At 41.6% G+C, this 21,530-nt stretch overlaps 2 protein-coding genes across 2 annotated transcripts; one reads left to right on the forward strand and one right to left on the reverse strand.

The window, feature by feature from the left end:
* Positions 1 to 351: 351 nt before the first annotated feature.
* Positions 352 to 10,747, forward strand: slc7a6 (solute carrier family 7 member 6). Its single transcript, XM_074666104.1, has 10 exons — positions 352 to 488; positions 4,781 to 5,332; positions 5,673 to 5,798; positions 7,940 to 8,084; positions 8,175 to 8,298; positions 8,374 to 8,477; positions 8,598 to 8,694; positions 8,856 to 9,005; positions 9,537 to 9,720; positions 9,805 to 10,747. The coding sequence occupies exons 2-10, from the start codon at positions 4,843 to 4,845 to the stop codon at positions 9,870 to 9,872; spliced, it is 1,488 nt and encodes a 495-aa protein (XP_074522205.1). The 5' UTR covers positions 352 to 488; positions 4,781 to 4,842; the 3' UTR covers positions 9,873 to 10,747.
* A 1,028-nt stretch (positions 10,748 to 11,775) lies between these two features.
* slc7a6os (solute carrier family 7 member 6 opposite strand) lies at positions 11,776 to 21,473 on the reverse strand. The gene is made up of 5 exons (XM_074666105.1): positions 21,233 to 21,473; positions 20,022 to 20,351; positions 17,441 to 17,647; positions 16,417 to 16,549; positions 11,776 to 12,886 (listed from the first exon to the last, which is right to left on the reverse strand). Exons 1-5 carry the CDS (start codon positions 21,419 to 21,421, stop codon positions 12,753 to 12,755), a joined length of 993 nt encoding a protein of 330 aa, XP_074522206.1. The 5' UTR covers positions 21,422 to 21,473; the 3' UTR covers positions 11,776 to 12,752.
* Between the last annotated feature and the right edge of the window lie 57 nt (positions 21,474 to 21,530).

A 21,530-nucleotide genomic window follows, 5' to 3' on the forward strand; every position in this document is an offset into this window, starting at 1 on the left:
ATTATCTTTTTAAACTTATTTTTATTCATTTAATTAAGGCGTAAATTTTGTCTTTCAGTATCACAAAATTAGACATTTTTCGGGATTTCTGAGCTGAATTTGGCTCATATTTGGTTTGATAAGACAATTTTCACTTAAGATTTGGTATGAACACCTGCTTAGATTTCCGTATTTGATGTACTATAAAGAAGGAGAAACATTACCTTATCCAAATGAATTGCTAAATATTATCACCAATGAAAAATAAAAAAAATAGATAAATAAATGAATAAACAAAAAAGTGAATGCTGAAGGTGGTAAATTGGATATAAATCATGGTAAACCTGCCGCGTGTCGTGTTTATCACGCTCGAGCGGTGCTGCGGCGTCATGTGACGTCACCGTGCTGAGCAGCCAGTTGTTTACCGGAGCTGCTACTGATGCGTTTGTGGACAGACACAGAGCTGGCAGGCTGTCAAAATCACGGAGACAGCAGGAAAACCAGCACAGGTAAGACCGGAGATTTACTCATGGGACGGATTCTAATTGAGGCGAAATAAAGATAAAGAGAGTCGGGACAAAGACACACATAAAGGAAGAGACAAAAGGGAAGCCAGGTCCGTGTCTGCGGAAAGCTAACCGAACTTAGCCCAGATGCTACCGGAGGTTCACATTCAAAATGAAAGAAATAAAAACTCATGGCTGAGATAATCACGAACAACTGTGATGCTGTGATGTGATGTGATGCTGCTCTTTTATGACTCATCAAATGATATTTGATATAAGAGCAAATCTATGTTTTTAGACTCATAGAGGGTGGCCTGGGGTGACATACACTCCTACCTGTGTCATGAGGCAGATCAGTCAAATGTCTGTAGTCTTTAAAAAGCTTTAAAATAAAAACTTTCCTGGAGCTGGTGCTTAATAGTTCACATTTTAAAGCATTGAGCCGGAAGGTTTAGCTCTCTGTTGTTGACTTTTTCTGCCTTTCACCTCATTTCTACTTTTTGGTCTTTTTTTCTTATCTTTCCTTCAGGTACCTTCTTTATTTACCTCTTCTCACATCCCAGTCTATGTTATTGGGTTTTTGTGCGGCCTGAGTTCTCTTCCCTTGCCTTTGGGTTTTCATGTATTTACTGTGCATTTTGAGGTTGTACCCACTGATTAGGTTAAACCATTGCTGTTTGCTTTCAGGCTTTTAGTTTGGTTTTATTTATTTGGCTCCAGGACTTCTGTCGTTGAGCACTTTATCAGCAAATGGTTTAGATGATCTGTTTAGATTATTATTATTATCAGATTAATATTAAATGCAAAAATATTGTGTTTGATATTGTCCTTTAGTTAAAGAAGATATTAGTGATGGCTATTGCAGGAAATACTTGGCACCTGCACTTCTGATTTTTGTCCACAAGAGTTCCCTTATGTCTTATTAAGGTACCGCCACCTCCTACCAAGTCATTCTTACTCACTCTCTGCTGTCTTCCCATCAAATAGAGACTGTCTATTGACATAGAAGGATTATATTGATGCCATTTGATCGTGATTGATGTAGTTAGCCATTCAAAAACATGAGGAGACGTGGAGAAAGATCACAAAACCCACTCCCACAAAGAGCCTGTCTTTGGCAATAGCTGGCTTTAGGCACATAGTTTTTTTCTCTATCTATCTATCTATCTATCTATCTATCTATCTATCTATCTATCTATCTATCTATCATCTATCTATCTATCTATCTATCATCTATCTATCGAGAGGGAATCAATTCGAGTTGCAGCAATATATTAACTGTGCTTTTATTTTGAAAGCCCGCAGAGGAAGTGTTACGCGTTCATATCTGTAACTTGATGCCGGCTATTTTAGTCGGAAACCGCTGACGGTGATGCTTTGTGAGGTCTTTTTTAATGATCGTGTCTATTTATTGTCACAGACATAGTTATCCTGTTTTCAATCACAGGTCATCAGAACAAAGACACCGATTTCATCCGAGCCTGAGAAAGAAGATTAGGGAGAGAGTGGGCCGGTTCACAGGAGCCGTATATTACACACTCAGCACTACCGTAGGAGCTGCTGCTTTCTTCATTCAATGTTAATCCAAAGATATATCTATGTAGAGAAAAAAAGATCAGGATCTTTTTTAAAGGTTTACCTGCTGCAGCTCCTCTGACACTCAACCTGTCTGTGGTTACAGAACAGGCTGAAAACAACTCTCAATCAACTTGTTGATTTTTTTTTTAATTTAGCTGAAACTTAGCAGCCTAAAGAAGCACAGAAGCACATTCGGTGGGTGGGGGTTTGAGGCTCCAGTTTTTAAAAAATGAGGGAGTAAACCTTTAAAAAAGAGGGAGCATGGCCTATTTTAAACCCAGGAGATCACACCCACATGAAAAAGCACCTTAGACCTTTACAGTCTCCAGACAGCGGCAGCAGGGTTGTAAATGAGTTTTAAAGAGGAGCAGTGATCACATCAAAGTGACAGATCTCTGCATCAAGATCAATCAGCTAAATGTTCACTGCATGGTTTTATTTCTGGTTATCACAAGGGGCCATGAAGTATCAGAGAGTGTACTGCACTTCACACTTACATCTTCAAGATGGTCAAGTGTGTTGTCATATAACATTTGAAGTATTTCACAGTTTGACACACAAGTTCACACCCTCATATAGAGACTCGCACCACTACCTGCTGTAGCTGCTCACTGAGGTTCATGTACAGGAGGATGTTGTGAAGGTTTTTTGTTTGAAATCAAACCTCTGCTGGCAGTTTTCATGATGATCCTATTAGATCAACAAAATAAATGTGGAATCAATTATCTGTCTTTTCTTTAAACAGCTCAGGTATCCTCCATTCATGTATGCCAGGGTGAAATAAGTAGAAACATACAGCAAGAGTCAACTAGCTGTTAAAATAAGCACAAACTGTTAATACTTTTTCAGTCGTTTTGTGTATTGGAATAACCATTAGTTCAGAGAAAAGGCTGCAGACACTATGGATACAAAGTATTTGGAGATGCTTCAGAATAGAAGGCATCAAAATTAGAATACTTCAATACTTGGAGGCACATGTGTTTTATTTGCAGAGTTCAAAGGTTGGGTGTGTAGTGTAGGGAAGTGCTAATGTACTGTGTACTTGTCATGTGACTGAAACAAAGACAAACCAAAATCACATGATTGAAGAGGTCAGATCTCCCTGGGACCTCTACGACTTTAAACCCGAGCCTCAGTGGGGCCCAGCTGTGTTTCATCCTGCTGATTAACCTCTCATATTTCCACAGGTCTACATTTGGTGTTAGTTGCACTGGTGCGCTTAATTTTTTGTTTTTTCTCTTTTTAAGGTGCATCCAAATTTGTCATCGCATTACCTTTAATACCATTAGGTCACACTTTTATCGTCTCCATAACTTTTATATAATGTGAATAATTTTGAAACAAGAGTAAGGCGTAAAGAAATGCTTGTCTTTATTTGAGGCACAGTTATAAATAAAAAGAAAAAGAAAATGTAAAAGTGCTTCACTGAGCTAAAACTAAACATTTCAAACTCCATCATTTCAAGTAAAATAAAAACTTTACTGGACTGACAGCAGCAGGGCTGGTTGTAACAGTAGACTCAGTTTTCATAATGAAAAAACTTTCATTGTTTCTTCCTTCCTTCATTTTATCTCATTTTGTTGTGTTTATTTTCTTTTTCCGTTTCAGTTTGACTATTCTGGCGCTCAGGTCGCTCGCAATTTTGAACAAACACAACTGAGAGCAGAGAGTGAACAGGACCACAGCCAGTCAGGCAAAGATCTGCCCAAGCTTATTGTCTTATAGGCTCTGAGATGATCCTACTATAAGTTTGAGTTTGGAGAACACAGAGATAATTTACTTTTGAAAGAATGAGCTCTTATCAGAAACTAGGACTTCCACATCTACATTCTTACTGGAGGGATAACTCAGCCATGTTACAGTTAACGTATAAAGGCTGAAGTTCAAAGGTTACGCTTATGAATTTACCGACAGGGTGGCATGATGTTTCTGTTTGAAGCTACAGGCCCACCTACCTTTGCCAGTTTCTACAGAAGCAAACAGTGACTTGGAGACCAAAAAGTTACACTTTCTATTAAGTGTATCTCTACCCAAACTTTTCCCATCTTTCCTCTTTTCTCACTGATCTGTGCTGAAGTCATGGCTTTTATTAAAGCAGCTTTTAATACTCTGGATACTAACCCACAAAATGTAAAAATAATCCATTGCAGACTGTTGGGTTTTGAAAAATAAGATGCTGCAACAGTGCCTTGAATCTGCATTCCTGCTAATGGCCAGCAGGGGGCAACACTGCTGTTTGCAAAAATGATTCAGATAGGTAATATGGAACAGTGGGTCACTAGGTGGGGGGTCATGAAACACTGATGAGAAGGTTTTTAATACCTTTAAAAATCAAGAACTGTTAACAGTTGCATAGTTCATCCATGATTGTAAAAATATAAACAGAACATGTTGTTAAATATGATAGTAAGCCATGCAACAGAAAATGTTTGATCTATTTTCCCCATTTCTTTGTTGCTACTTGACCCCTGAGGTGACTTAACCAGGATAACAACGGTATCAGCATCGGCAGATTGATTTAGGAGACAATTTTGAGGCTGAAGTTCAGAATAAAGCGAGGTATTAATTAAAGGTTTGGCTCCTCTGATTGGTGTAAATCTGCTAAAGGTGTTTAATTCACACCCTTAACCATATTTTATGTTTCTTGTTAGAATTATAAGAGGCTTTGAGTTTTTTGTCACCTCACTAAAAAGTTGTCATCTGAATCTGTTGTACAGGTTGTTGCCAGAGAGGGACGAGGGCTCGTGGTTCCTCCTGGTCCAGTCCGTAGAAAACCACCATGGCCAACCATGAGGACTCCAAGAAGAGGAACGGCAGTGCAGGACACGCCTCCCAACTCCTGGAGCCGCCCAAAGAGAGCATGCAGCTCAAGAAGGAGATCTCACTGGTCAACGGAGTCAGCCTGATCGTAGGAAACATGATTGGCTCTGGCATCTTTGTCTCCCCCAAAGGGGTCTTGATCTACAGCGCCTCCTACGGGCTGTCCCTGGTCATCTGGGCCATTGGAGGCCTGTTCTCTGTAGTGGGGGCTCTCTGTTACGCTGAGCTGGGTACCACCATCACCAAATCAGGGGCTTCTTATGCATACATCCTGGAGTCTTTCGGCGGCTTCATCGCATTCATCCGTCTGTGGACGTCTTTGTTGATCATCGAGCCCACCAGCCAGGCCGTCATCGCCATCACGTTTGCAAACTATCTGGTGCAGCCGCTCTTCCCAACGTGTGAGCCCCCCTATGCTGCTGCCAGGCTCATCGCTGCAGCCTGTATATGTACGTACAGGAGCCTCTGTGATATTTCTGCATTATGTGTGTGTGTGTCCTTGCTGCCATTCCCTGTCACTGGCCTACCAGCAACACTGTGTTTGAAAGGAAGAAAAAAAAACATTTTTTTTAGAAATGGTGCCAATGCTTAGCTGGTCCAGAAGACTGTGCAGCGACTCCATATTTTAACATTCTGCACTGTTCACACCGTCACAGCTGAGCAGACAAAGAGGAGCTTTAAAATGTTCCCACTTTAAGCACAATTAGTACATCATGGCTTTTTTCACTGGTCCGATTTCCTCTGTCTTTGTACTTTGACCTTATCAGTAACACTCTCCTCTCTCCACAGGCTTACTGACATTCATCAACTCTGCCTATGTGAAGTGGGGCACACGTGTGCAGGATGTTTTCACCTACGCTAAGGTGGCAGCTCTCATCGTCATCATCATAACTGGTATCATCAAGCTGTGTCAGGGTGAGTGGAGGCTGCAGCTCAAACCAGAGATTAAGACCGGACGAATGCACACATTGATATCTTAAGACTAGGGATGGGCACCTTTCAGCTTCAAACGATACACTACCGTTTCCCGGTACCTGGCAATCGGTACCGGTACTAAACGGTACCAATTATGTGTGTTTATGTGGCAAAAAATATAAATTTGTTAAATAATAAAATGTAAACTCTTTTTAATTTAACATATTTATTCTTCAGTATGTAACCTTGTAATGCTGTGTTCATGTCCAGCATGGAAATTCACCCTTTCTTCCACTCTCTCACAGTCACAAGGATGCATTTTGGTACCTATATATGGTACCTTACGATTTTACGTGAATCAGTACCTGGTACTTTTGAAAGAATTCGGTGGGTCCCTATAAAAGTACCTAATTTGGTACCCATCCCTACTTAAGACCAGTTGAAAATATCAAAAATGTACTTATTGCACAGTGGGATCGTCAAAAAGTTTCAAGTTGAGCTTTAATATACAAAAAGGAATGGGAGATAGAGAAAAAATGTGGGTAGGCATTTTATTGCAAATAACTATTGAACCGAAGTAGGCTTTTCATCAGCTGATCAAAAATTCAAGATCACAGCTTAAAAAAAACTTGAAAAATCCCCAGAATGTGGTAGCCAGTGCTTTGTTTTATGGTGCAGTCTGCTGGGGAAATAGTTTAAAGCAGACGGACAAGAGGCGACTGGATAAGCTGGTGAAGAGAGCTAGCTCCGTGGTTGGATCCAGTTTGGACTCACTGGAGGCTGTGGTGGAAAGGTATACACAGAAGAAAGTGGAGGCCATCATCCGTCACTCTGATCACCCACTTCACAACATCATAGTCCAGAGGATAAGCAGCAGGGGACACCTTACCTCTGTGCGCTACAGGACCGAGAGGTACCGAAGATCGTTCCTCCCTGCAGCCATCAGAGTGTACAATTCTCTGCTTGGAAGAGAGCCCAAACAACATGAATTTCCCTCTGGGGATCAATAAAGTATATCTTATCTTATCTTATCTTATTATTAGAATAGAAATCAAGTTTGAAAAAAAGACTCATGATGATTCCTCCGGAAGAAGTCCTTTGTCAGGTGGCCAGCGTTGTTCTGTTAAAACACCCAGACATTACCACACGGACCAGGGCCCTCAGTCATGAAGGAGGCTCCCTGCAACATTTCCACAGAGCCAGCCGCCGTTTGTCGCCCCTGACCAACCTGAAGCTCCATTGGTCCATTGAATGAAAAAGCCCCAGATCGTGATGGCGCCCCCTCCACTGTGCCGCCGTGAAAACATCTCCAGTGGGATCTCCTGGTCATGTCAGTAACGTTGGAGCCATCAGGACGTCAAGGTTCAGTTTTTTCTCCTCAGAGAATCAAACTTTCTTCACCTTTCAGTGTCCCATGTTTGCTGCTCTCTGAAAAAGTCCAAACGGTGAGTTTGTGGCGCTGAAGGAGACGAGGCCTTTGAAGACATGCTTTGTTCTTAAAGCTCTTCTCTCTAATGTTATTGCGCTGCAGTTGGCTCTAGTAAGGACCTTAAATTGGGTGAGGGATCGTCTCTTGTCCATAACCCTCAGGATCTTTGAAGAATTTCAAAATGGCTGTCTAACTGCATCAAACCTCAGCAGCGATGGGGCGTTGTTGGAATTCTTGCTTGTGCGGCTCAATAATCCAACCACGTTCAAAGAGAGATATCTTTTTAGCCTCCGCCATCAAGAGGTCAGGTCACAGACGTGACAGGAAATGACACTAAATCCACATTTTATCACAGATTTTCTCTTTAAAGGGCTGTGGTCTTAACTTTTAATCAGCTGATGAACAGACTATTTCACTTTAATTGTTGTTTTTAATAACTTACTTACTCAATTTTGTCTCACTCCCATTTTTCCTTTTTACATTTTAAAACTCTACTTAGAACTCTCTTAGGAGCCAACAGCGGAAAATATAAATTTGTGCAACTTTCAACTGGTCTTAAAATTTTCATCAGGTGTGTACTGAATCGGCTTCTCCATGATCAGTGGTTTTGTTTTAACTCTACCATCATGAACATCGTTTACTGCTCATATCTAAATAAAAATTCTGCTCTAATAAAAAGATTCTGTGTAAAGTTTTTTGTCCTTTGTTTCAGGCTACACCACCAACTTTGAGTCATCTTTTCAGGGATCGTCTACAGATCCTGGGGACATTGCTCTGGCCCTCTACTCTGCTCTCTTCTCCTACTCAGGCTGGGACACCCTCAACTTTGTTACGGAGGAGATCAGGAATCCTGAAAGGTGCTTTTTCTTTTATTCTTCCTTCATGTAACACAAAGTCTGAGCAGAAACAGGTCAGAGTATTTGAACCAGCTGTCCTTGCTGATGCAGGAACCTGCCTCTGGCCATCGCTATCTCCATGCCTATTGTCACCATCATCTACATCCTCACCAACGTGGCCTACTACGCTGTTCTGGATGTTAGCGCCATACTGGCCAGTGATGCAGTAGCAGTGGTGAGTCACTCAGCAGTGAAATGAATGTGTGAGCTGAAGAAGCAGCTGCTGAACTAAGCCGTGTTTCTGCTCCAGACTTTTGCAGATCACACTCTGGGTGTGATGAGCTGGATCATCCCCATCGCTGTGGCTCTGTCCTGCTACGGAGGCCTCAATGCCTCCATCATTGCTGCTTCCAGGTAGAGCAAACACCCAAACAAACCTAGATCAGAGCAGCACAGCTGTGTGTGAAGCTGTGTTCAGTCACTCAGGCAATGTGGATGTAATGCTTTCCCTCCTGATTCATGTTTGTTGTCCAGGTTGTTCTTTGTTGGCTCTCGTGAGGGTCACCTCCCAGACGCTCTGTCCATGATCCACATACACAGATTCACTCCCATCCCTGCGCTGATCTTTAATGTAAGTATACCATCAGTTATTTGATGCTGCATGGGAAAGCTGCAGGAGCTGGACTACATGTGCTGTTTTCTTTTGTTCCCATGAACAACAACCAAAGCATCCTCTGTCCTCAGCTCTTACCTGTGCTCTCCACCCCTCCTTTCCTAAAATTATCTCTTCAGTGTGTGATGTCACTGATCTACCTCACCGTGGAAGATGTCTTCCAGCTCATCAACTACTACAGCTTTAGTTACTGGTTCTTCATGGGTTTGTCCATCGCCGGGCAGATCTACCTCCGCTGGAAGGAGCCAGACAGACCCAGACCACTGAAGGTATTAATAATACCATGGTCCTTTTACTTATGAGTTTAATTTGTCGTGTGACGGAGCTTGTAACTCAAATTACTCCAATGTTTAATCAGTTTTTCCCATCAAAATGAAATGAAATGCCGTTAATTCGTTACCGGCACCCAAAAAACACAGCAGTATTTTTGTCACATGGTTTTAGATAACAATACTGTGATTATTTATTCATCCATGATCTTCTACTGCTTATACTGTTATCCAAACATAACCCGAAATGTACAGAGAAAATGTGCTGGAAATGTGAAAATCTGATGTTGCAACTATTTGAATGAATTGTCAAACTACCTTAGAAAACGAGCTGGGCAGATGCAAAAAAAAAAAAAAAAAAAAAAAAAAACACAAAAAATTGAACCTGTTCGGGAAAAAACAATGATTGATGAAAGTTTTGGTGTAAGTGTGTGATCGAATTTCTTTTTTTACGTGGGTTAATTACAGACGAAAAAGCGGAGCCACTCAGTGTGCAAAGACTAACAGTCTCTCTACTGTCTCTCTCTGCAGCTGACCTTAGCATACCCAGTGATATTCTGTCTGTGTACAGTCTTCCTGGTGGCCGTCCCGCTCTACAGTGACACCATCAACTCTCTGATTGGCATCGGCATCGCCTTGTCAGGAGTTCCTGTCTACTTCCTGGGAGTCCACCTGCCAGAGTCCAAACGACCACCTGTCATCACCAAACTGCTGCGTAAGTTCACTGCACATCCTGCATGTGGAGAGGACAGAGATGTGTTGGTTTCATCATTAATGTGCTGTTTCTCTTCTTTCACAGGTTCTCTGACTCACCTCACTCAGTTCACCTGCTTCTGTGTACTCACAGAGTTGGACAAAAGTGAATAAGATGCAGCAAACTTTACTCAGAGGTCTCTGACAGTCACCAGCGGACCAGAGCAGAAATCCTTCTGTTAGAAAATCAGACTCTTCTTTTTCTACTCCACGGGTTTACAGCACTGAAATGCTGCCACAGGATGCACAGTCAATGCAGATTTATCCTGGAATTCATGCTCACTCTACTTTAATGAACTCTAGAATAAAGAATTGCCTTTCTGTTTAACAATTAATTGTATGTATGTATTGTAAATAAATTGTGCGGGTGAGAATTTACAGGAGTCACACACACACAACCAAATAACACTGAAATCAATGCAAAGAGTCTATGAGAAGTGTAACCTGAGGATCAGAGATTCTGTGTGGTGTGTGCTGATACCTGAGGGTCTCTGGAGTACTGTCATGTGTAAGTCCTGGATGAAAAAAGGGAATGTATTCTGTTTGTCTGCTGCTAAATGAAGATAGATGAAGCTGTTGTTCCCATCATGTGTGTTCAGTTTGATTTCACTGTGTTTTTTTTTTCTGTGTCTCTCTCTCTTTGGTTCCTGAATGTCTAGACTTTTTTTACCTGGTATTTTAACAACTTTGTACATTTTTGAAGCACTTTGGCTGAGGTGGGTAAACTAACTCTGGGGCTGTATGTTTGCTTTGAACCATGTGGCACTAAATCGCTTTAATCGAAGTCTTCACAACATGCTGTATTCAGGACACCTCCAGAGGTTCAAACTCAGGTCAAACTACAGACTGAGCTACCGATCGTAGCGCTCCATCCTTCAATACACTTCAATTTGCACATCTTTTGTTTTTGTTTTGGTCTCGTGTCAAAGAATTTAAATGTGTCTTGAGTGTGCAAAATCTTAGCAGGCTATAAAATCTTGATTTTGTAACAAACTAAGAATAAATTTAATAACAAATTGAGGCTTCGCTGAGTTCTTATGTCTAAATTCATCGATTAAATGCATACATGCACTTTAAATTCTGTACAAAGGAAAACAATGGGAGACAAGGGATGAGGATGAATCATGAACATGGAGGAAGCTGAGGCCCTAATATAAGATTACACTTATTTCAAGATAAGACAACTTGTATCAAGAATCATGCTTCTCTAATGAGTTGTTGTTTTTTTTATCTAAATTAGTGTTTGTTTGTTTTTCTTGCCCATAGGCTTTATTTGCTAAAGTAAAATCAAAACAGAGAGAAATTAGAAAATTATGCTTTTATTGAGTATATTTCACTTATTATTGTGTTGTGGAAAGTCTGTTTTTTTAACTAACTTAACACTAGTAAACAAACACATATTTTTCACTTTTTTTTAACATAAAGGACACAAGAACCATAGATAGAACAAATGAAACACAGGTGGGAAAAGAGCATGTCTTTAACAGGAAAATCTGACCCTTCTGACCCTTTGAGCAGACACATGCACATTTGCGGCCTGCTGAAGCTCATGTTGCAGAGCTCTGGCAGCATCTCCTGATGTACTGGCCTGCCTCCTGGTAGCGCCTCTATGCTCTGGACACTACGCTGACAGACACAGCAAACCTCCACAGCTCACATTGATGTGCCATCCTGGATGAGCTGCTCTACCTGAGCCACTTGTGTGGGTTGTAGACTCTGTCTCATGCTAACACTAGAGTGAAAGCACCGCCAGCATTCAAAAGTGACCAAAGCATCATCCAGAAAGCTCAGGAACTGAGAAGTGGTCTGTGGTCACCACCTGCAGAACCACTGCTTTATTGGGGGAGTCTTGCTTATTGCCTATAACTTCCGCCTGTTGTCTATTTCATTTGCACAACATGTGAAATTGTCACTCGGTGTTGCTTCCTAAGTGGACAGTTTGATTACACAGAAGTGTGATTGACTTGGAGTTACACTGTGTTGTTTAAGTGCTCCCTTTATTGTTTTGAGCAGTGTAAATTCATCGCTCACTTTTTTTAAAAATCTTTGTAAATTAATCCCTTTGAGATGTCATCATTTAAGACAAACCAACACAGTTGTTTGAAGTTTATTTTGAAAGCTTTCTTTTTATACACATCTACATATTTACAAAATTTTCTTTCAACAAGCATCCAAGAGAAGCCATCCAAGAGAAAACTCTGAGCCACACATACAACACAACTTATGCAGCACACTCACATTATGCAAAAAACCTGAACACACACAGTTATATACCTACACACACTACCATGCACAAAATGCAAACATCCTGAAATGCAAACACACTCAGCTCAAGACATCATCTCACTAACAGAAGTGTTAACAGCACAAAGCATACCGGGCATTTAACACTAATATGCAACATTTCTAACACACATTCACTTTGAACACAACACCCACTCACAAGTTCACTCCACCACAGTTAAAAAAAAAGACTGGATCCAACTGAGAGGGAACACACACTCCTTCACACTGTGTAGAAGAGAGGACTTTACTCTAAAATCCAAACCTGTGTGAAAATCAGATGAACTGCTCGATACATTTCACTTTTATCAATGTGGAGTTTGTACCAAGGTCTGAATTTAAGCCAGGGTTCAAATATTTTCATGTTTTACCTCAAAGTTATCTCTCAACAGTTTTTGTGAGATGTCTGGAGAAACTTCTGAAGAATAAATAAAAAAACTTGCTGCGCACAAGAGAAAAAAAATATTTCAATGGTTGACATTAAAGGAATGTTAATATGAAGTGTAATGCAACTTAACTTCACCAGATTTCACTTTGCAATTTTTATTGTAATAAAATCTAAAGAGTGCTACACATGGCCGCAGTGCTTATTCAAGTTGGCGTCTGTCCTGCAGTTGAACTCTCACCTACACAGAGGTCTAAGGAGAGCTGTGTTACTGGTAAAAAGGGTGCTGGGAAGGATCCACTGACAGGTGTAGGTTAGGACGCAGCTCAATCTGAATCCGAATATTTATCTCCATCTTCATCATCTTCTTCATCACCCCTGCAGCTCAGCTCATTTAGCACCTCCCTTTGGTAGCGCTCCCAGCTCCTCCGGCTGTAAGAGTGCTCCTCCTCCCAGTAACCTGCACACGAGAAAAGAAACAGTCGATTAATGATGACAGGCTTGTGTTACACATCAAAGAAGAGCTAGGATCTCATCAATACAGATCCTGTCCATCGATAATACCACTTCTTATGGCTACCGTATTTTCCACACTATAAGGCGCACCTAAAAGCCTTCAGTTTTCTCAAAAGGCAACAGTGCGCCTTATAATCCGATGCGCCTTATATATGGATTAAGTAAGGATTAAACTACTCAGAAGCGTGCGTTAGGCCGTTCTAAGGTACTTCACGGAGTAACACCACTCTGCTGCACGTTGTGGTGTTCCCACTCCACATCGTGCCTTAGGACGTTCTAACCCCGATTCCGAGTAGTTTAATCTGCTTATACTATGGTCCCACAAACTGTAAACTTTAAAAGAAATAATGAATAATTGCTGTAAACTTACTAAACGTGCTCAAATATAGGAACTATTCCCAGTTTGGGTGTGCACTGATGCGTAAAACTCTCTTCGAATAGTATTTAGTTCAGCAGCTGACAAATTCAACTCAGCATCTCTTCCTTTCAACATTTAATATTCTCTTAAAATTGTAACAGCCCATTTTGAAACTTTTTTTGTGTTCTCTTCATCTTTTTCCTTTGCAATCTTGTTGAGTTCTTCTGATGTTACCTGCTTGTAACGTTGCCTATCTTGTTCTATTTTTGTTTCCTCTTCTTCCCATTCATCATGTTTTGTTTGGTCCAAAAATGTTGAAATCGACTTCAAAATCCATATTTCAGCGCTCTTGTGTTATCCTCACCCGTTGAAATGTGTGTGATACGTTGCTATGGTAACGCGCACAGCGGAGTGATACAATGGTGATTTAACTTGCCGAACTAACTGTCAACTAGCGTGCATTAGACCAATCTAAAGCACACCAGTTGACATTTGAATTCTCACTGACCATGGTATAGGTAAGGATTAATCATGGCTACTGTAGTCAGGAGGCATCGCCGAAGTAACAGAACCAGTGAAGAGGAATTCTGCTAAGTGCTAACATTAGCTCACAGGCTGGCCCGGGCTTCTTCTCTTGTTTATTGTTAGAGCAATACAGCGCCCCCCAAAGCTCTGGCATGTGAACTGATCTCTGGAAACGGCTTTCGTGGACAGCAGAAACAGCTTCATCTTTACAGTGCACCTTTTTTTTGAAAACGGCACTGTAAATAGTTGGATAGAAAAATGTGCCGGTCCGTGTAGATGTAGCCTGAGTTTGACTGACTTATTGACTGTTTTGTTGACATTCCCTTTAGCACAGCTCCATCTAGTGGATGCATAACGCAACCCCAGCCACTACTCTAGCTTCTACTCTATGCGCCTTATAATGTGGTGAATGAAAACAGTTTTCCAATAGGCCATTCATTGAAGGTGCGCCTTATACTTCGAAGCGCCTTATAGTGTGGAAAATACGGTACTCTTACTGCTGCTACTCTCTGGTATGATGACTGAACACATGCCACTACATGTAAAAATGCTCAATAGTTTCCTTGAACCCATTAAATACAGGCAAAAGTCAAAATTATCTTTCAAAACAAAACTAAAGTTATATGAACTGCACAGAGATGCAGCAGAGTTTATCTAGAAGCATGAGCCCTCTGTAGCAATTTGCTCTGCCAGCATATTCATAGGTTTCAGGATTGTTTAATAAATGCACATAGTCTCCGTGATGTCATCTGTCTGTTTCTGAAACAGAGTTCTGAAGCAAAGTGTCGTCAGGGGCCATACTGTTAATGGGGCGGGTTTGAGCCCCCACAGAGCTTTTGGGCGTCTGCCTGTCAATCAGCTGATCTGTGACTCCGATTGGGCCAATCCGCATTCTTAAGATCTTCTTAAACTGGCGAGTTGTAAAAACACATTCATTTATGCCGTTGAAGAGATTAGGCTTTTAGATGGGGGACACTTCTTGTACCAGGCTATGGTACAAAAGCATGTTTATTTCTGCTGTGAAAAACAGCTTTTTTGGTTTGGTGTGTGGTTTCTGGTCATTTCAGAGCCAACCTCAAGCGGAAACTTGAAAAACTGCAAATTTTAGCACTTCCATTTTGCTTCATATTTTTGGGCCAGAGGTTGCTGCTTGGGTTCATGTGATGTCACACAGCACTATCTGTAGAAGCGACTTGAGACTGACAGGTCTTTTCTTTAAAACCGCTGCTTCGTAACCTGTATTGTCCTGTGTACCCCCTGATCCTTTTGTGTCGTACCATGAGTACCCCCTCACTCATGCATGTTGATGATTCTTCAAAAGCAGAACGTAACATAACTGATAATTAAACCACAAAAAAAATGGAGCTCTGTTAAAAAAGCCCTCTTTAAACAGGCTTTTGAACTTTAAAAATGGGAACAAAACACTTAAAACAATATTCAGACTAACTGTAGCAGTTATATTTTCTCTTTATCAGTCATTTGAGCTTTAATACGAAGCTTGAGCTCGCTTGACTCTTCATTTTAATTTAATTTTAGATTCTGAAATCAGGTTGTATCTCACACACAAGGAGAATCTTCACGGATCACCTCCTCTTAAATCTTAAGCACGCTCTAACAACAAGATTTGAAAATACTGACCAGCACACACTACAGGATTTCACCAAGATTTTTTGACCAGAATGAGTGATGTACCACATGTGCTCAGTTGTTTGATCTGAGGTTTTTAGTACACTGGTGAGACAGGAGGAGAGAGAAGAGGAGCTGTCTGCAGCCGTGCCTTTCATCCATTACGCAGAGGGACAGAGGTGAAACTGTTGCTGTATCAGCCAACAGTGGCATGATCTCACACCCATCACTGATAAAACAACAGTTTGCTACTGTATGAAAATGGTGTGATTATGTGTTATTCTTAAAGGCATTATTGAACTGGCTCGAGTGGGCCAGTGGAGCACGCAGTCAGCTGACCCGGAGTCTTTCAGTTGCATTTTGAGCCTGTTTGTTGTCTGTTGTCTGGTCTCTTGTAAGGGGGCTCTCTCTCTCTCTTGGCTGTTGTCATCCTCAGTGAGGATGAATGTTGTAATCATCCAGGTAAGTATCAAACATGTTGAAAATGATCAGTCCGACGAGTCTGTGAGACAATCATGGGGCTAAAGATTCATCTGTCAACTGCTCACACTAGAGGATAATCTTGCCCGAACGTCAAGACGATTTTAGTCCCCGACCAGATTTCTTCCCCGATTGTCGGGAGGACCGAATCGGGGTTAAATCAGGCCGAGAATCCTGTAGTGTGAGCCAGGCTTTAGAGCCACTTGAGAGGGAGAAATGGGATTTTGAGAATAGTGTTATAAAATTAAGACAAAAGATTTATAAATCTACAGGTGAGCAAGTCGAATTTCATTAATTTTACTCCATGTTTAAGCTTTTTATTTCAGAGGGGAAGTTCAGAAGAGCAGCTTATTGAACTAAACTAAAAGTTGTGGAGCATCTTCAGTTAAACTTTACAGGTTTCAAAAGTAATTCACTGTCCAGGCCTTTAGCACACCAGCACAGCTTACAACTTACACGTCATTAAGCCATACATTTGTACATACCACCATAGCGCTCCTCTCTGTCACTGTCTGCATCGCTGTCTTCATCTGGGTAGTCATTCCTCCAGTTGGCTTCTTCATTTTCATCATCCTCGTCGTCATACACCTCCTCTTCATGGACTACAAGATCAGGCACCTTAGATAAACAGATGACAGATTATCTTAAAGTTGTTTCATCACTTCATTATTTTTTTTATTCATTAAGTCTAAAAGTTTAAAGCTGTAAAATGAACCAACACTAATGTTAGATAAATTAACAGAACTAAATCTGCTCAAATATGTTTTGTTAACACAACACTCTTCAGTTGGGCTGCACAATAAGCTGAATTTACATCTCCATTGTGATTTTGTCCTTCGTACCATTTCACGGCAGAATGTAGACCTAAAATGCTCACTGGAGGGGGGGTGGAGAGGGTTCAGCTCCACTTTTTAAAGGGAGCTAGTGTGAAATGAAACAAAGTCAAAAGGGCTGACCTAGACAACAGTTCATAAAATGGAGCACAGATGGCTTAGTGGCCTAGGTCGTGCTCCATGAGGTTCGCCCTCAAATTTAGAAATTTACATTAAAAAAATAACAAACTTAAAAGCAAAAACGGGACAGTAAAAAGTGAACAACTAATGCTGATTAATATTTGGGACATAACTGTGCAGCTCTACTGTTACGGAAAGATCCCAAATCTTTCCGTAACATTAGATCCTGGAAATATCCCAGGGGTGAATGCGGTGAAACCATGACAATACAGGGTGTTCCCTGAAGCAACATCATGGCAGCATCATGCAAAACTACAACTAACTTGTTTCAAAGCGGTCTAATAGGCTGTTAACCCATGTGTCCCCTTTTTGAGTTTAACACACAAATACTAAGAATTCAACAAGTAAATTTAAACGGAATAAGACCTGAGACACAAGATGTCACTAACAAGTTCATAACCTGTCTGTTCTCACATGCCTCGTTTCCCCCATGTCTTCATTCACTCACTCAGAGTTCAGCATTCATTCATCTGTCCGTCCATCCATCCACACACACCAGTTCTCCTTCATCAGCGTAGGCTCTGACAGACAGGATGTCCTGGATCCAGCCCGGCGTGACCGTCTCCTGATAGTAAAGGTCATAAACGTAGTCGGCATCCTGATCTTGATGCTGCTCTCTGGGTCTCTCTCCAGATATGCTCAGACGCTCTCGCAGCATCTTGGTGTTGTTACACAGGATCACTTCTGGATCTGAGGACGGGGTCTTTGGACAACACAACACAAATCAGTGAGACAAACGCCTCCCCAAAGGAAAAAGCTCAATATTTACACTTTCACCACATTAACATGGAATAAGAGTTAAACAATCAACATTGAGAGGAAAACATGAGATTTGTATCAACCCCCCACCCAACCTGAGCCTTTAAGGTAGCGTCTGCAGGATTTTCCTAACACTGTCAAAAAAGGTCAGCCTTTACAGGAATAATCCTGCTCTCTGGTTACTTCTGAGCCTCTATACACATGTGTGTCAGTGTCTTTGGGTGCTGTCACACTTGCAAACCGTACTGTGCTTAAGCACACTTCAACCTTTAAGTCCTGTTCATTTGGACAGTGTGACAGCAAGCATGTCGTGCTTTAGCCCGGTTAACTTCTCTGCTTTGGCAGGGTACACTTCATACACAAGCACAGGCATGTGGATATGGGGTATGATCCATGACATATGCTCGCTCCAAACACTCCTCTCAACAGTCATTTTAAACATTAACAGGGTGTTAGAGGGCTGTGTCGGACCAATATGACTTGACATAAACCAAAAAGTCTCTTAAGTTGAAGACTGTCTCATTGTGCAGACTCTGATGAGATTGCGCATTGTGTAAACAGATGCTTAACAATGACATAGGCGCGCCATGTGTATGTCCCAAGTTTAGTTTAAGTTCTGGTTGGAGTAGTGTGACCGCTGAACATACTCTCCAGCAGGAGTACAGTGCTGTGAACCCTCTCCTCAGCCTGTATGTTGATGTTTTGGTTGTGTCGTGACACTTGAAGAGTGGGCATGGCTACCTCAGTCCATCACAGTGCACCTAGTCTGAAAGTGACTTTGCGTGTTGATCATAGACTGTACATAGAGTGGACAGCGTGGCTCCACCATTTATCATTCTACTGGCTTTAAAGCCAAAATACTGCCATCTCAGGCGCCACCATTGTAGCAGTTTGGAGCCAAAGTGTGTGCGGTAGAGACTGTGAGGGATTCTGGGAGAATCTGAGTGGAGCCGGGTGACAAAAATAATAATTATTTTTTTCTTTCGAGAGTCTAATCACTTCCTGACTCCACCTCTCGACATATTTTACGATCCCTGAAAAAAATACACGAGAACAGTAGCTGTCAATCATTGTTAAACGTTTCATAAAGCCTTGTTTTTAACCTTGTATAACTCATGAAAACGAAACTTTTCAGAAAAAAGAGGAGTTGGATACAAGACAGCCAAATAATATCTTCAAATCATCACAACAATTGGATGAGAGAAACATTTCTACGAGGTGTAATAATTTTTTAAAGTTTGACCACAGCCCATCTGGAATGGCTGGAAAGCCGTATTTTTAAACCTATACTGCAGCCAGCCACCAGGGGGAGCAGTTTTTGTGGAGACCTCATTTCGAGCCAAGCAAGCGGACGTCCATTTGTTTTACAGTCTATGGTGTTGATTAGCAAGTGGAGGAAACTAGCAGCTATGATAGTGGCTGTAGCGGGGAGCATGAAAAACCCAACCAAAGTGAAATGAAACACCAAACAGGCAAAGCTTTCTCCTAAACAAAGGTGAAGCTTGTCTGCTTTTGGGCACTTGGAGAACAGAGCAGGACAAAGAGCAACGCAAGTTGGCTTTCTGCTGAGCAGGTATGTGTCAAATACCTGTGATTAGCTTGTGCTAACATGCCAAGTCAGGTGCATGGGTCTCAAGTCTCTCCCACTCAGAAACAGGATGCTGCAGGTTGTTGCTGGGCTAGTGAGTGTGTTCAAGTAGTCACGGTCAGAGGTTGTGCCCTACTGCTGGCACTGATCCAAGGAGGAGGAGCCCAGTCTGAATGTGGTGTTTACCAACAAACAACAAAAATTCCTGCAGACTCTACCTTTAGTGTGTGGTCAGGGGCACGAGTTTGAACTATCAATATGACTCTGAGACCAAAGCAGACAACTCAATATATAGAGTTTTCATAACACACTCCAGCTCTGCACTGCTACAGAGACAACTTTACCTGAATAAACCATATAAGAGCAGCTGACATTGCTCTGCTTAGACTTCATCCCTTACTGATTCCCTCTTCATAAATATCTAACACAAAAAATTCAGTTGATTCTTTTCACCAAAAATAGAGAATATTAAGTAAATTTTCATGTAATGCCCACTTAAATCTCAAACCAAAATATAGAGAGCTCATAATAATCTGCTTTTGGCCTTGAGAGTCACAGAGTTCCCACTAACAGGAGCTTACTGAGGGCAAATTTACATATCGTTGTCGGTGTTTTTTCTTTCTTGTTTTTTGGGCAAACTTCCCATATCTACCAATTAATCAGTGAAGTACAGATGTGTATGTTTTCTGCATAACTCAACTCTTTCAAACTTCACTTACACACCACTCACCTTGCCACAGGACTTGTCCTGTCCCTCCACATCCTCATGTACAAGATCAACCACTTGGATTTCGCCAAGGCCTAAAAATTTCTGATTCTCCTTCCCCATCTCATCAGCACCTTCTGGAGTATCTGACTGGGGGAGCTGCTGTTCAGCTGGGCTTGACAGCCCTGTGCGATGGCTGGACAGTATCCTGTAGCGTTCCTCCCTCCGAGTGCTCCACTTTGTGCTCCGTAGGTCTCCAACTATCCGCTGGGAGCTCGCAGCAGAGGGGCGCAATGCATGGGCTGTGCGAGGCCGGGCCAGAGCCTGTCGGACCTGTGTCTGAACCGGAGCATCCTGGAGGACAGGGGACAATTTGACAATGTAAAGCTTGACATGGTAACATGGAATCAAGACTGTGCAAAAGTCTCAGGCCACCATTAGATTTGTAGATCTTTATTAAAATCAGAGCACAACTAAAAACCATAAAATGTGCAGTATTTGAAAACTATCCTTAACCAATAGAAACTTTTGTAGTGTAGTCCCTTTCGCTTATAATTCTTGCTAACACTGATGGGCAGAGAATCTTCCATGCAAAACATAATACAAACCATTGTTATTTATCCACTCTATTTACTTCATTAATATTGTTTTATAAAATTGCGTTCAAAGTATGAAATCACTCTGAAATATCAAAGAATGTTTTTGAATCAACAGGTGTCATTTATCGTTCCAGTTTTGTGCATTTCATCTCTTGACGATTCATTTAGTATTTCTTCTTCAATTCTTCCTTTCTTATTATCGTAATCGCACCGTAATTAAAAATCTGCTTCATCATAGATTTTGAATCAAATATGTCCTAATAGTTTTAAATAAAAATATTAAATCTTATATAAGATACAACACACTCTGTTTGGGAACAGTCAGGTCATTCTGAGGCCTACAAACACGTCACAAGTTGCCTCAACGTCAATAAAAAGCTAACGACAGCTAAGCTAACGCCATGAGCCCATTCAACGTAGATCCAATGTTTGCTAACGACGTTGACTAGCTAAAGCTAAGCTAACAACTCCAAACGGTGTGACTCATCGTTGCACGACACCGACCGGGTTTAGGCTGTAAACGCTCGTCGTTGTAGACAGGCAGTCTAATCAGCCGTTACACGTACACCAATAGGATATATGATGTTTGGTCGTCGTTGGTCGTTAGAGCTGCGTAGCCGTTAGCGGGCCCCTTACCTGGGTTGCGACGGTCGCAACGAGTTTGAAGACAGAGTTCTCCACTTCGGCCTCATTGGGCTCCGGGACTGTTTCTGCTGGGCTCTGAGACGACTCTGGACGAATACGCTTACACGCCAATAACAGGGCATCAGCGGGGTCAGTGCCCCTTTTTCTCTTTACCCGCAAGATGGTTGTGTTCGGATCCATGTTAACCCACTGTCTGATGTTCACAACTCTTCTTCTTTAGCCTTTATTACGTTTAACACCATGGCGTCAAACTATTTGTACTGCCACCTACCGTACTGGAGTAACAAGC

This window comes from Halichoeres trimaculatus, unplaced genomic scaffold (assembly GCF_033239565.1).
Source record: "Halichoeres trimaculatus isolate MK-OKI-2021-1 unplaced genomic scaffold, fHalTri1.1 fHalTri1_scaffold_3, whole genome shotgun sequence".
Taxonomy (NCBI): domain Eukaryota; kingdom Metazoa; phylum Chordata; class Actinopteri; order Labriformes; family Labridae; genus Halichoeres; species Halichoeres trimaculatus.